Genomic DNA, 13,472 nt, shown 5'->3' with positions numbered 1-13,472 from the left:
TTCTGTTAGATTTTTTTATTGCTATTTGTTATTTCAGTTTGGGTGAGTGAATTAACACATAGTCACAGTGGTCTCAAGCATGAAGCCCTTTGTACAAGGATAAAATCAATGGAACACGTCAATGTCATTAACTTGATCACACAGATACCATTACGCTTTGATACTAAATACCATGAATGGAAGACTGAATTTATAATACATTTCACATGATTGAACAATGAATCAAAGCACAAATCTAAAACATTTTATTTGTGAGTTAATTTCTTCGTCATCAGTGCCGTTCCATTTTTCTAGACATTATCTGCATCCGAAGTTTGTGGACAGGGGGCACAGTTCTGATTCCAGTTACCAGTCAGGTATGTGATCAAACACATACGGCTGTGGAAAACAATTCAGACAATAGGCTGATACGTAGAGTTTTTAAGGAACATTCTGTATAACGACTTCATCACTAGCACACAGCACGTTACCCTTAACCCTCCACACTGAAAATTGTTGGGTTCGCACTTTTATATATAAATCTGATCATTACATTATGAAAGTGGGGAATTTGCATGAAGAGCATCGCAGACAGAACTTGGAGGTTATCAGGTTAAGGCCCTTAAACAAGGTACAGTACTTAACCAAAAATTCTCTGCTGTTTGAAATGGGAGAATATCAGTCACTGGACTAAAGCATTAGCTTGAAGAAAGTAACCTTTCGGTCACCTGTGGCCAAAAGATACTGTCAAGAATTATTTGGCAGAGCACAGAATGAGTGCATACGGTGTTGGTAGTATACATTTCAGTTTATGTTTCCTTTTAAATATATAATAGCCAAGTATTCATTAATTAAGCTGCTTGACCAACCCAGGCTATTATTTGGTCTGCAAGGACAAAGTATGTAAAAACATAATAGTGTGACACAAGTCTCTCTGCACCAGTAATTGTCTTAATTCCAAACGTCAAATAAGAGATACTCAAATCCAGAGTGACACATAAGTAACAAACCGCTAATGAAGGCAGACTGAGTGCAAATGATAGTCAGTAATACTTTGAGGGAATGTTCATTCTTTCAAAAAAAAAAAGTTTATTTTTTTTTATTTTTTTTGTGTGTGTGTTTGTATGTGTGTGAAGTTTTTTAGCAATACTGTGTCGTCTGTAAATTCTTACTGAGAAAAAGAATATGAAAAACCTATGTGCCAATATCCGCCAAGAATATGGCGTAGAAGTATGCATCCTTTAAGATTGTGTTTTATTTTAAAAAATGCATCTCTTTACCATTAAAAATGGCTCCTAATTAAAAATTTGGTTAAAAAAAAAAAAAAAAACATTTTAATGTCGCATTGTTGAGAGACACTGAATTTTTTTTTCCTGTCAATAATTCTGGAGCACAGCTCTGAGTGGTCTGGGGAAAACAGTGAAATACAAAGAACCCAACATCCACATGTCTGGCCATCATTACCAAGAAGTCCATGGTATAACGTACCAGCCATCCCGTAATTACCCACGGATCCCTGCGCAGAACACACTGCAAGGTGCAATTTCCCCTCACCCTGTTGCAATTCCGCATCAAACTTTCAGTATAATGCACACAGATATTTATATATTTATATTTATATATATATATATATATATATATATATAAGCAAAAAAGCCATCACAAAATAAATCTATTATTTTACAATAAGTGAAACACGAACTGTTATTCTAACATGATTAAAATGTGCTAGCAAGATTATTTTACAACAAGTAATGTACAAATGTAGTGAATTATTTTCCGTGGATCTAAATTCCATTCTACTTTTATGTCACAACAACTATGATGTAGTTCTTATGCGCTATTACTGACGGCAGAATTCCCACAGGCATTAGCTAGGGCAAACCCTACAGGGACTTGCAACATATTTGGCTTATTTGACAGATGGGGCTAGACTTAAGACAAACAAGAAAAGGCAAAGTACGGCATTTACTTATCAAACATCTTATTAGACCTGTGCTGCGTGGCGCACTGCTTTTCACTGTCGCGAGAATAAGTCTTCAGTGGTAGAGGGAGACCTCATTTACACCAGTGAGCACTGGCCACCAACACAGGCCACAGGACTCAGCTTAACAGCTTCCCTTTCTCACCTGCTTATGTTCCGAAACACCTCCACTTACGACTATTACTAAATGACCATTAAACTTCGCAGAGACACATGTGAAACAACCAAAGTTGAGCACTTTTCTGATTTATGTGTTTTTATCTGATTTATCTGTACAGATTATTTCATTTACCGCTATTTGTTCGGCTGATTGTCCTCAAAGTCATCGCGAAAACAATTTTTGTGGAAAAATCTGCTAATATGTACACATTCATTCAGTACCACCTGGAAAGGAGCACGTCTTTGAAGGAATTTTTTGTAGGATGAGGTTCTCATGTTCGCATATATTTGCAGTACGATACTGAACCCACCCGCCCCCACAGCGACCCCATTAAACGTCAAGCAGCCAGAGACGGAGCACCATCCTCCTTTGGCACTGCCATAGGGTCAGCGAGCGAACGATGTAGCCTCACTTCCTGTAAACATTCAAGTTCATTCATCAAGTGCATGTGAGAAATTTGGCAACACTGAGGGCATCGCCACAAATGTTGGCATTTTCTGATATATTTTATTTGTATGCTGGCTCATCATTTAAAGGCTTTACTTAAAGGCTGTTTAAAGGTGCGCTGAATTGTGATTGCGGGCAAATTTTTGGTTATTCGTATTGCAACCGCAAACCGTATTACAAATCGAAAAGTATCTGGAATAAAGGCAGTTCCAGAGTGATGACTATATGTCATTTTATCAGATGATCCCCTTATCGACTGGGGTCACGTACAGCAGGATTATTTAAAAGTTTCCATTTGATCACCAGACAGGAAAGTCCTAATCCCTAGTTCACAGCTTAAGTTCTAGCCAGGGGACTCATTCTTCTCTCCCTCAACAAACCCCTCTGCAGTCCTCTGAGCTGAGGAGGGACGGCAGTGAGGTGAGTGACGGTGGCCTGTGAGAACTCTGCCATGTGCTGCGGGGGCCAGCAGAGGGCCCTGGTTTAGGTTTGATGCTCTTCAGATGGAGGGGGGGGGGGGGACACGGCCCAGTGAAAGATCTGAGCCACCACTGGCGGCACATGCCCTCCCTCCTAAGACAAGGGGCTGAACAAGCACACAAGACTGTGCACATCAGGTGCGTCTAATGGGTTTTTTCCCCCAAGTAAATCAGAATGAGCAAAGTGAATTTTATAATACTATAGTATTGGTTAGGGTCAGGCACATGACTCTGGCACCTTGTCTTCAGGGGGGAGGGTACTCCTATATGTTAGAAAGATCAGAGGTGGATAGTTCAGGTCCAGAAAGTATTAATCCAGACCAAGATTCTGTTTTAACCTGTTTTTTTTAACCTGTTTTAACCAACTAGTTAACCAACTCGGAAGAGCTTCTCAAACCACTTATGTAAGTCGCTCTGGCTAAGGGCGTCTGCCAAATCCTGTAAATGTAAATGTAAATGTAGTTGAGGACTCTGTGACTGACTTTTTAATACTCAACCGGTTGGTTGAAACAAAACCTCAGTCTGGATTTTTACTTTCTGCACCCGAGCTATCTACCTCTGGTAAAGACACTGCGTCTACATGACACTCTCAAAGACGATGACCTTGTTGTCTTCAGCACCCGATGTGAAGGATGCCAAGCTCTTCATGTCAGCATCTGGGGCCATATACTCCAGGTGGTGGGCTCCCCAGACTGGTTTGGTCAGGTGATCCCACCGCTAAAAAGGAAAATGAAACTCTCAGTGCAAAGCAGAAATGAAGCGTGGTGTGACATCAGCTTGGGAAATGCAGTGGAAGTACTCAAAAAGACAAAATGCTTTACATCACAAGACAGTACAAGACAACCAAGAACATGATAAACAAATAAGGGATTTTCAGCCTGGACTATATAGAGAGTCCAGTATTCCCAGCCAGACAGGCACAGTATGGAAAAATTGAGTTCTTCTACTATGCAAATAATTCATTTGGGACTGTTTGTCATAGTAGCTCTCGGGGGACTCCTCCTTAAAGTAGAGCAGGTTGTTACCCACGTTTCCCACAATCTTTCCATAAATTGTTTCTTTCCTAAAACAGCGTTTGCCATTTTTCCCAAGAGATGTACGGCCATAGACACCCTCCCCCAATGTCACGACCTCTGTCCATTTTACACTCCATTTATAAGTAAAACTATATAAATTAATCCAATATACACATTTTAAAACGGAGAGCAGCTATTCTCAGTGGCTGTGATATCACAGTCGTGTTTCCTGGGAAAGCTCCCCAGAATCGGACTTCTACTCATTCATGTCATACTTGATCTGCGGCTAAACTGTTAGCTTCCGATTGCCACCGAAGGATTTCACCGACCTCTCTGAAGGAGCCCTTAGCTCGGAAGAGCTTGTAGACCAGGCTAACAGGTATGCAGAGCATGGAGGAAAGCGCCAGGCACCATCCAATCACCTCTCCCCACCACGGATACACATACACGTTGTTGTAGGTTAGAGGCTTGTAGTTCAGCAGATGAAACAGGAAGATACCCTGAGAAGAAGACGAATCGCAACCTGAATAATGGCTACAAATATTTTGCAAGAAAACCACTGTCCATTTCAACGTCAATTTACATATCAGTATAGAATATAACATTTTGAAAACATCCAGCTGAAAAACACCTTGGCAGAGACTGAGATCACATGCAGATCTGCTTCTTACCATGCAAACACATGGGGTAACAAAAGACCAGCACCACTTCATCCAAGGGAAAGGTCGGTACCCGATCATACGAGCGACGTCATCCATAAACCTATCAGCACCTGTTAACCGCAAGTCAGCCTGTTTAACACCAGCAGGACCGCAGGCAATATTAGCGGCACATTGATCAGCCACAGCTTATCTTGGGCTGTGACCTCAAATCTTTCTACTGCTACCATTTACTGGGAATTTTATATTTTTCATAACCTGTTCATAATGGTGTGATATGTATCATATATCTGGATCACTTGGGTAACTACAGAAATTTGGCATAAGGCATAGCTGTATTAAGTCATGAACAGGCTGAATCTCCAGGTTCGGATTACTTTAGCCTGAGAGCTTAGGCGTTTTTGGCATTTCCCAACTCGCTCTGCAGAAAGATAATGAAACAGAGCTCAAATAAACTAGATCTGACTTAAACTCACAGTGATGCTGTTAGTGACACATGGAGTTTGCTCAAAATCAGGAGCAGCATTTCAAATTCATTTTTCTTGCTGCTAGATCTCTATGTGTCACTTGTACTGTGTGGCGAAATTTTCACGAAAAAAAACTTTAGAGAAATTAGCCACTGAGGACATCAGCAGAGTACTTAAATCACCGTTAATAATAACAAGTTTATTTAAAAATAAATAATAAATGTCTTATGTTAAAAAGCAGATGTTCAGAAGCAACTATCAAATATTTTATTTTATATACTTTAATTTGAATGGTCTACAAAATACAGAATGTGATTTTCCATCAACTCACCATAAACCCAGGCGACAACAACGCATTCCCAGAATGCCTGCCACAGCAGGGTCATACCACTGGCTGAGTAATAGTCAAAGAGCTGGAAGACATACATCCCCCCCTGTGGGCAGAGACAGCAACTAGGTCAGGTAGAATAGAATGCAGTACATAATAATTAATCAGTTCTATGACTCCTATCCCCAAAAAGACATTTACGTTTATAGGGTGAAGCCATTCATGATCACACGACAAATTAAAAAGCACATTAGACTGTGTCAGCCACGATCCCTACAACAGGTTGGGTGGTTAGGTTGAATGTATTACTTAAAACAGATTGAAAATGCATCATGTTAAAAGAAAGTAAGAAATACAGATGGGTAAAACTCATTTTAAAGCAAAGAAGGCATGTGATGACAATGCAGATGGAAAAACTGCTGAGCTTATATACATTTTAATAGATTCCGGTTGATTCTGTGAATTGGGGCATCTTACCTGTGTAACCATGGAGAGATCAATTATGAAGCATAACAAACAACAGATCGCCACTGAGATTTCCCGTTGGTAGCGCACGTAATACTTCCCAGGAAACAGATCCAGGATCCCAGTTACAAATCCTTCAACCCCGACAAACTGGAGAAAAAGATTGAGCAGGAGAGTCACAGGCTGTTGGTCATCGCTCCCACAGGTGACACTGCTGACGGCAGATTTGGTTTGTTGATGTGGTGTGACTGACGTCGGCGAGATGGATCCAGAACGAACGACGGCGGCGCACAGGCTGACCTGACTGTCGAGTCCCAGCAGGAGCAGCATGAAGAAGAAGAGAGCTGCCCAGAGTGGGGCCACAGGCATGAGAGACACCGCCTTGGGGTATGCAATGAACGCCAAGCCAGGGCCTGCGGGGAGAGAGGCTGCGGTGAGAGGGGCCACCGTACAGGCCTGCGGGGGCCCTTAGCATAGACACTCTGACACACGTGTGTACAGCACAGAGCAGGACAGGGACAGAAAGAAAGAGAGAGAGCGACAGAGAGAGAGAGACAGCGCAAGAGAGCGACAGCGATAGAGTGAGAGAAAGAGCATGAGAGAGTGAGAGAGTGAGAGAGAGATAGAAGGGCACCTGAATGTTATATCATGTTAACGTGCACAAACTGATGTGACAACGAGGAGGGGGAGGGGTTAACTAATCTCTTTAAGCGTTGGTCATTAGTGTGTGATTGTGAGCCTCCCTCCATGCACGAACTGGCTGGGTTAGTTAGGGTTAGGGCTTAGTTTCCAAAGTGTGCACATAGGCGGTGTATTCTGAGTGTTACCGATAACTATACATTAATGTTATTTTGTTAGTCGGATCTCCCTTTTAACATGACCAGTAAGACTGAAGCCAGAAAAAAAAACCCAGTAAGTTTGACTTATTAGTGGCACAGAGTTACAGTACAGTGGTTTGGGGTTTCCGAGATGTACACTGCCAACCAAATAGTAGACCTTCAGCACTATGGGACACTGGACCCAACGTGGCTCACGCTTGACCAAGTTTAAACTGTGAAGGCTTAAACTTGTTTCAGCTTACGTTGCTAATAGTGTGCACTGAATGAAATCATATATATGAGACCTATTTTCGGAAGTTCTCCATGGAAACGTGACCCACACTTCATACTGCGGTAAATGATGCACCCGTGTACAGTGTGCAAGTTGTCACCCAGTCTGACTTAAACGAAACACTGCAATTTGCAAAGAGGAGCGATTTATATTCCAGTTCAGACTTTCACATTTTTACCCATTTTATTATTATGAAAAGTGAGAGCAAAGTTTTATTTGAACCACCAGCTGGCAAAATGGAAAGTGATACAGAATAATACTGAAATAATAAAACAACAGGTTAAGAAAACACTAAGTTATGGTTACGGCCTCAATTTAGGAACCTAGGCTGATCTAGTAAATATGGACCACGCATAAACTGAAATAAAATAAAATAGAACAGGGGTTTGACAACAAGTAACACATAAGTGTTTCTTGGTACAAAGGCTTAAATTTCATGTTTTATTACTATATAGTCATACAAATCAGCAGCAGATAGCTTTGTGGTTTTGTGTCTGTCTATACTGAGCTTTTATAATTGAGAAATATTTTGTTAGTTTTAGCCACAAGTTATTAGATTTTACACTGTTGGGGACTAGTACTGTTAAGTTTGGATATTTGTGACTACGTATTCTGATTGGGCGGTGTGTGCACTGGGTCTGTGTCTGTAGCTCCTCTCGCTGAAGTTGTAGAAACGGTCACTTGGATTAACCCGTATTAAGGTGTGAATACTGTCATTAGATAACAGATCTTTACCTGCTGCAGCTGTCAGCTCCAGGACCCTCTTGAAAGCGAGATGTGCACATCTCAAGAGGCAAAATTCCTGGTTAAATAATCCTTAAATTAATATTTAAATAAATTGAAAATATAGATATATAGAGATATAAATAAACGAATAGATACGAATCACAAGTCAGATATAAAAAAAGAGGACTGAAGGAAAAAAATCAACGAAAATCCTGTTAAAAGGATAAAACAGTTTATGATGTTACAGGGGACTTTGTCCGTTTGCATCGATCCTGCATATAACATAATCTAAAGAGTTTTCAAAGTGCTAAAAAAAAAACTGAATGAGCAAAAAATGGACGTTTACTATATATAAAATAATAATATAATTAATATAACCTAGAAAAGTAAATGAGCAGTCAAAATCTGGTTAAGTCATTCCATTACTGTGAAGCATCAGCGGTACGTCACTCACCTCCTGAAATTAGTGCTACAGGTGCTTACATTTCATATAGACCACACACCATGGCACATTGCTGCACAGGATACACAGAGTGCGTTCATTTATACAGCATTCACCTCCTGAAAACAGTGCCACACGTACCTTTATCTATATACCACACACCTATCTGCACAGAGTACATTCACTCATACTGCATGACCATCTGGACAGAAGCACACAAACAAGCACGAAGACACGCCAACACAACACATAGTGTTTCTTGGGCCCCAAGTAATCAACAGTCACTGCAAACCCCAAACTATTTCGCTAAACTTTTAATCAAACTTGCAGACACGCAGTCAGTGCCTTACATGAAAGTTGGATGCTTAAGAGCAAATTTGAATTGTGGTCCCCACTAGATTTGCATCCCTGCACAAGGTACTATGACCCGGTGGCCGCAAGCTTGTATAGAGGGCAAGGGGTGGAGGTCAGACAACCAACTAGATTTGAAGTATAATGGCACGAAGCTTGTCGTTCCTGTAAAATGGACAGCGGGTGCTTCGATGCAGCTTGTGGGGCGGAGATGACGGAAGCGGTCCGTGTCTCACTCAGGGATGCTGCTCCCTCACCTGTGCACCAGTCACGCTTCGGATGTTAACCTCGGCAGATAAGGGGCAATGGGCAAGTGTGGCGAGTCGACCGATCACAGCGAGAGCTACACCTGAATGACCGTCACTTACAAGTTAAATGATGCAGCCTTTAACACAACCAGAGGAGTACAAAACGCTGAACACTGCACACTCTGTGATTTCATTATGAAATGACTACTTTAGATCCCATTGCATATGTTGTACAATAGTAGAATCTGTATGTAATACAAGTATATACTATGTAACTATGTAATATAAGTATGTATTATGTAAGTATGTCATATAAGTATATACTGTGTGACTATGTAATATAAGTACATATTATGTAAGTATGTCATATAAGTATGTACTATGTAACTATGTAATATAAATCACATACAGCTGAATTTGTATGGCCTTGAGACTAAGGGGGGACAGGATCCAGGTATACAAAATTCTAACAGATTTAGATGCTGCTCATCCGTATTGTTACTAACCAGGATAAACATGTACATGACAGCCTGACAGATTTACTGTGCATGTCTGTGCCTTGTGATGAAGTCACATTCTGTCTAGGTTCTCCTGCCTTTTGCTCTGTGACCCAGAGCAGGATGGAGGGATGATTTATAGAGATCGTTATGTATGTAGAATTACCTCAACATGCATCTGTAAATAAGAAGGTAAGGGAAGAAAGTGTGATACAAAATATGTTGGAAATAAGTATATAATACCACTGCTGAAGACACATATGACACATAGAGGGAATTCTCTGTGTAACTCATGGAAAGTGTTTCAATCGCTGGTCAACTGCAAAGCCTAAGATTCTCTGCACAGGAGTTTAAGTTAGTGGAAACCTACCCCCCCCACCCCCCCCCATTCCCATAAAGTTCTGTGTACCAAGAGACGTGCATTTCTTCAGGTTGAAAGTGAAACTGGCCAATTCCCTTAACCTGGGGAGGGGGGTGTAAGGTGACATTTTGTCAGGGGGGGCCACATTTTCTGGTTATGCCTCCTCCTCTCCCCCGGTTACTGGGGTCCTGGGTGTGTCAGTGTGACCAGAATGGGATTAAGATACATGTACCAAGACACACGCCTCCAAAGATATGGTCAGTACTGTCAGGCATGGCCTGTCTGATGTTCATTCTTCTGCTGTTAGCTACCAAATTATTTGGAACTAGAAGCAGAACCAGTAAACCGAAATATCAAGATACAGCTTGGGGTCTTCATTCAGAAACAGCAGATCTCTACCAGCTCATAACAACAAATACTCCGGAATTCCACCGCTCACATGCACAGTGAGTAACAGTCAGCAACAATGTTTTACGTACATCATGCTTGTCAGCAATAACAAAGTTATTCTGATTCCGAATGGTGATTGGAGGAGGTATGAATGTCCTGCTTTTATATCATTTCCAACTATAGCAGGCAGGAGTGAGGCATGCATGAGGATCAGATTGCATTCAGCTCTCCTCCAAGGACATTGAGATTCCAGTTCTTGGAAAAGTAATGTGGACTAGAAAGTCATTCCCCAAACTGTTTATGGGGTTATCAGACCTTTCGCTTTTTAAATATAATGTACAGCCATTTATACTTCTGCATTACGAGACATGGAAAATGTATAGTGATAGGAAGGCACAAATGTACGAATCATCTTGAAGAAGCGCATCATACTGTATGTTGCACTGTAAGGTGTACTGTATGCTGCGAAAACCACTGGAAATGCATGACAGGTAAATACATGGGATTGGTTTTGCAGCTCTACCAAAGTGGCAAACGTGGCCCGTCCAGCACAGCGTAAACAAATCAGAATCACTGCCCAGAAAATGATTTCCCAGGAGAAGGTCCAGCATTCTGGAAATAGATTGGCGTACTGTCCCGAGACCGGGTAATTAGTGACATTTAAGCTGCCTGTGGGTTAGGGTGCCACAGGTAGTGGTGTCTAGCATCAGAGCCAAATTAACGGAGAACAGATTCTCCTCGACCTCTTCCTGTGATGCATATGTTTAATGAATTATATAATTAGTAGCGATTCGAGATTCATTCAGGAGTAACACATTAGTAGTGTGTTGATGTCTGAAATCTGCTCTATCAGGACAGAACAATCTCATTCGGACACAGATGTCCCAACACCCCCCCCCCACACCACTTCCAGACACTCCACACACACACACACACACACACACACACACACACACAGACAAACAGACAGAAAAACATTCAAGATTGTCCACTGCTCAAATTACTTTGTCTTTCAGAAATTGTGAAAAAGCTGCACTGGGATCTGATGCTTCCTCATTCCAAATTACTTTAAAGTTTCCATCTGAATTGTGCCAAGCTGATTCCATAGAACTGACATTGTAATACAGCATTAATCAATTCTAAAAAAAACGTCAGTTTAAGCTAAATCTTCAATACTTCCTTTGATTTCAGTATTTTAATGCAACAAAAACAGATATTTTCCAATTATCTATTATGAATGAATGGATAAAGTCAATAGTTCAATATTCCCATACATAAACACATATGTATTTTCAAGTGTATTAGAAAATTACTGCGCAAATTAGACTTTTAGGCTGAAATTTTGTGTTAATCTAGAAATACTTGTCCCACATAACTCTAAATTGCCAAAAATAAAATGTCACATTATGTAAGACCAAGCTTGTAACCTGGATCAGAAGCAACTAAGAATTTTTACTAAATGAAATTAAAGACACACAATTTATCTATTTCTGTAGGTGTTACATTTAACATTTAGGAAAAAAGAATGGCTAAGCATTTAGCAACATGTGTACAGATTGTGTATATATCTCATAAAAAGTGACAGGTTCGAGATAGCTCGGTTTCGCACTGACAATCTTCCCATCTGAAAATTAAAAGGCATTTCTTAATCTGACACAAACAGCAGGAATTCTTCAGCATGTTTGAAGAAAGGAGCCTGCTAAGTACCTGATTCCGCAACTTTGGAAATATCCACTCCTTGCTCTGATGCCATGAATCCCAAGATGGAAAAGACCACAAAACCAGCAAAGAAACTGGTTCCACTGTTGATCAAAGCAAGTACAAATGCATCCCTGTCCAACAGAGAATGAGAGAAAATAAGATAGTAAGTTAAGTTACACAGATAAATGTGATCAAAATCAGTGAGGGAATAGATTTAAGCACATTTATGGTTACAACTCTGTAGCTACTGAAACTTATATGTTGTAAATTTCTACTTACTATCCAATAATGTTTAATTAAAAGTCGAAGTATGTCTTGTATTATGAATAATTAAAAACAACTTTACAGAAGATATTCAGTGCCATATAAGGGCAAGGATGCTTGTCTGCAAATAATAATATTATGCTATTGTCTAAAATTAGCATATTACATAATATTATCATAGCATAATAATAGCAATACTTTCAGGGATGTTACAACCCAAGATAGAGCAGCACCTCAGCAGAATGGCTTTGGGCAATGAGGGAGTAAACAGACAGCAATCAATATGTTATATTAACGGAGTGATGTTATATTTTTTACAATGATAACAGACAGACAATAAATGTGAATGAGAAATACAACAAATATGCTAGTGACCAGCTCCAGGAGTGACTCAGGCCAAAATCACTTCTCCTAACTCCCAAGCTAACATAAAACACAGAGCGAAAGCAAAACGGCAGCCGCCAGATTAAAAACTAGCAGTGTTTACACAAATATTCAAAACGAAGGTACCATGGGGAGTTGGCAAAGTCGTATTCTAAGACAAACAATCCAGATTTCCAAAACTGCGCAATAAAATAAACGCAGCAGAAGCACCAAAGGGGGCCATACGAAGAGCTAACCCTAAAACATAGTCCAAGGTTAACCACTGAAATGGTAGACAATCACAAGAACGAGCTGGGATGTTGCCCTGTAGGCGGTGGCAAGTTTTGAAGTCTGGAGGACACAGCAAACCAAACAGGAACACTGAGGGAAAACATGGGCACCGGATCAATGGAATGGACTGCAGTGGAATGAAGTGAATCTGGAACAGAATTGACGAGGACACGCTGCAAACACACAACTCCACACAGCAGCAGGGAACTGAGAGTGACTGCAAGTTCCAGAGAACTGAGGCCGGTTCAGAGATCTGGGACAGCTTTGGATTTAGTCCTGACACTGACTCGCTTCTCTTAAGAACATCTCCTTATTTTTCTCATCCATTTTCAAACCAGGATCTTTCTCACATCTCTAAGGATTTACCCCTCAGAATAGACACTGGATTGCCTGTTCCCAGTCATTTCCACACATAATGCTAATATTTCCAAGATAATATGGGCCTCTTTTGGAAAAAAATGGTATTCCTTTGCATTTACTGTAATTTGCTTTCCTATCAGCAAGACCTTTTATGAGCCTTGCCTTGCTGATGATTTGTGGGCTGTTATTTTAACTGCATGCTCTTGTAATCTGGTACCAGGATTTGTTTATCAGTCTGCGATCACATTTAGGATCAAATGTGCTGACACTGTAATCTTGAGCAACTTTCATAACTCATCTGCTTAGTAGGCACTTCTGTCAAAGGTGACATTACTAACTTATATAAACTCAGGACATTTCTCAAGGGTATGATCACAGGACCAA

At 40.6% G+C, this 13,472-nt stretch overlaps 1 protein-coding gene across 1 annotated transcript in view; it reads right to left on the bottom strand.

The window, feature by feature from the left end:
* slc6a8 (solute carrier family 6 member 8) overlaps positions 1-13,472 on the bottom strand; it is a 31,352-nt gene continuing 17,880 nt past the window's right edge. The window contains exons 7-13 of the mRNA XM_049016715.1: positions 11,817-11,941; positions 6,285-6,397; positions 5,997-6,134; positions 5,523-5,625; positions 4,737-4,837; positions 4,395-4,565; positions 1-3,766 (exon numbers count right to left, since the gene is read on the bottom strand). Coding sequence (XP_048872672.1) covers positions 3,626-3,766; positions 4,395-4,565; positions 4,737-4,837; positions 5,523-5,625; positions 5,997-6,134; positions 6,285-6,397; positions 11,817-11,941 — 892 coding nt within the window. The 3' untranslated portion in view covers positions 1-3,625. The remainder of the gene's footprint in view (positions 3,767-4,394; positions 4,566-4,736; positions 4,838-5,522; positions 5,626-5,996; positions 6,135-6,284; positions 6,398-11,816; positions 11,942-13,472) is intronic.

The sequence above is a fragment of the Brienomyrus brachyistius genome, chromosome 6, assembly GCF_023856365.1.
Source record: "Brienomyrus brachyistius isolate T26 chromosome 6, BBRACH_0.4, whole genome shotgun sequence".
Lineage (NCBI taxonomy): Eukaryota > Metazoa > Chordata > Actinopteri > Osteoglossiformes > Mormyridae > Brienomyrus > Brienomyrus brachyistius.
This window is presented reverse-complemented; position numbering and strand designations above follow the sequence as displayed.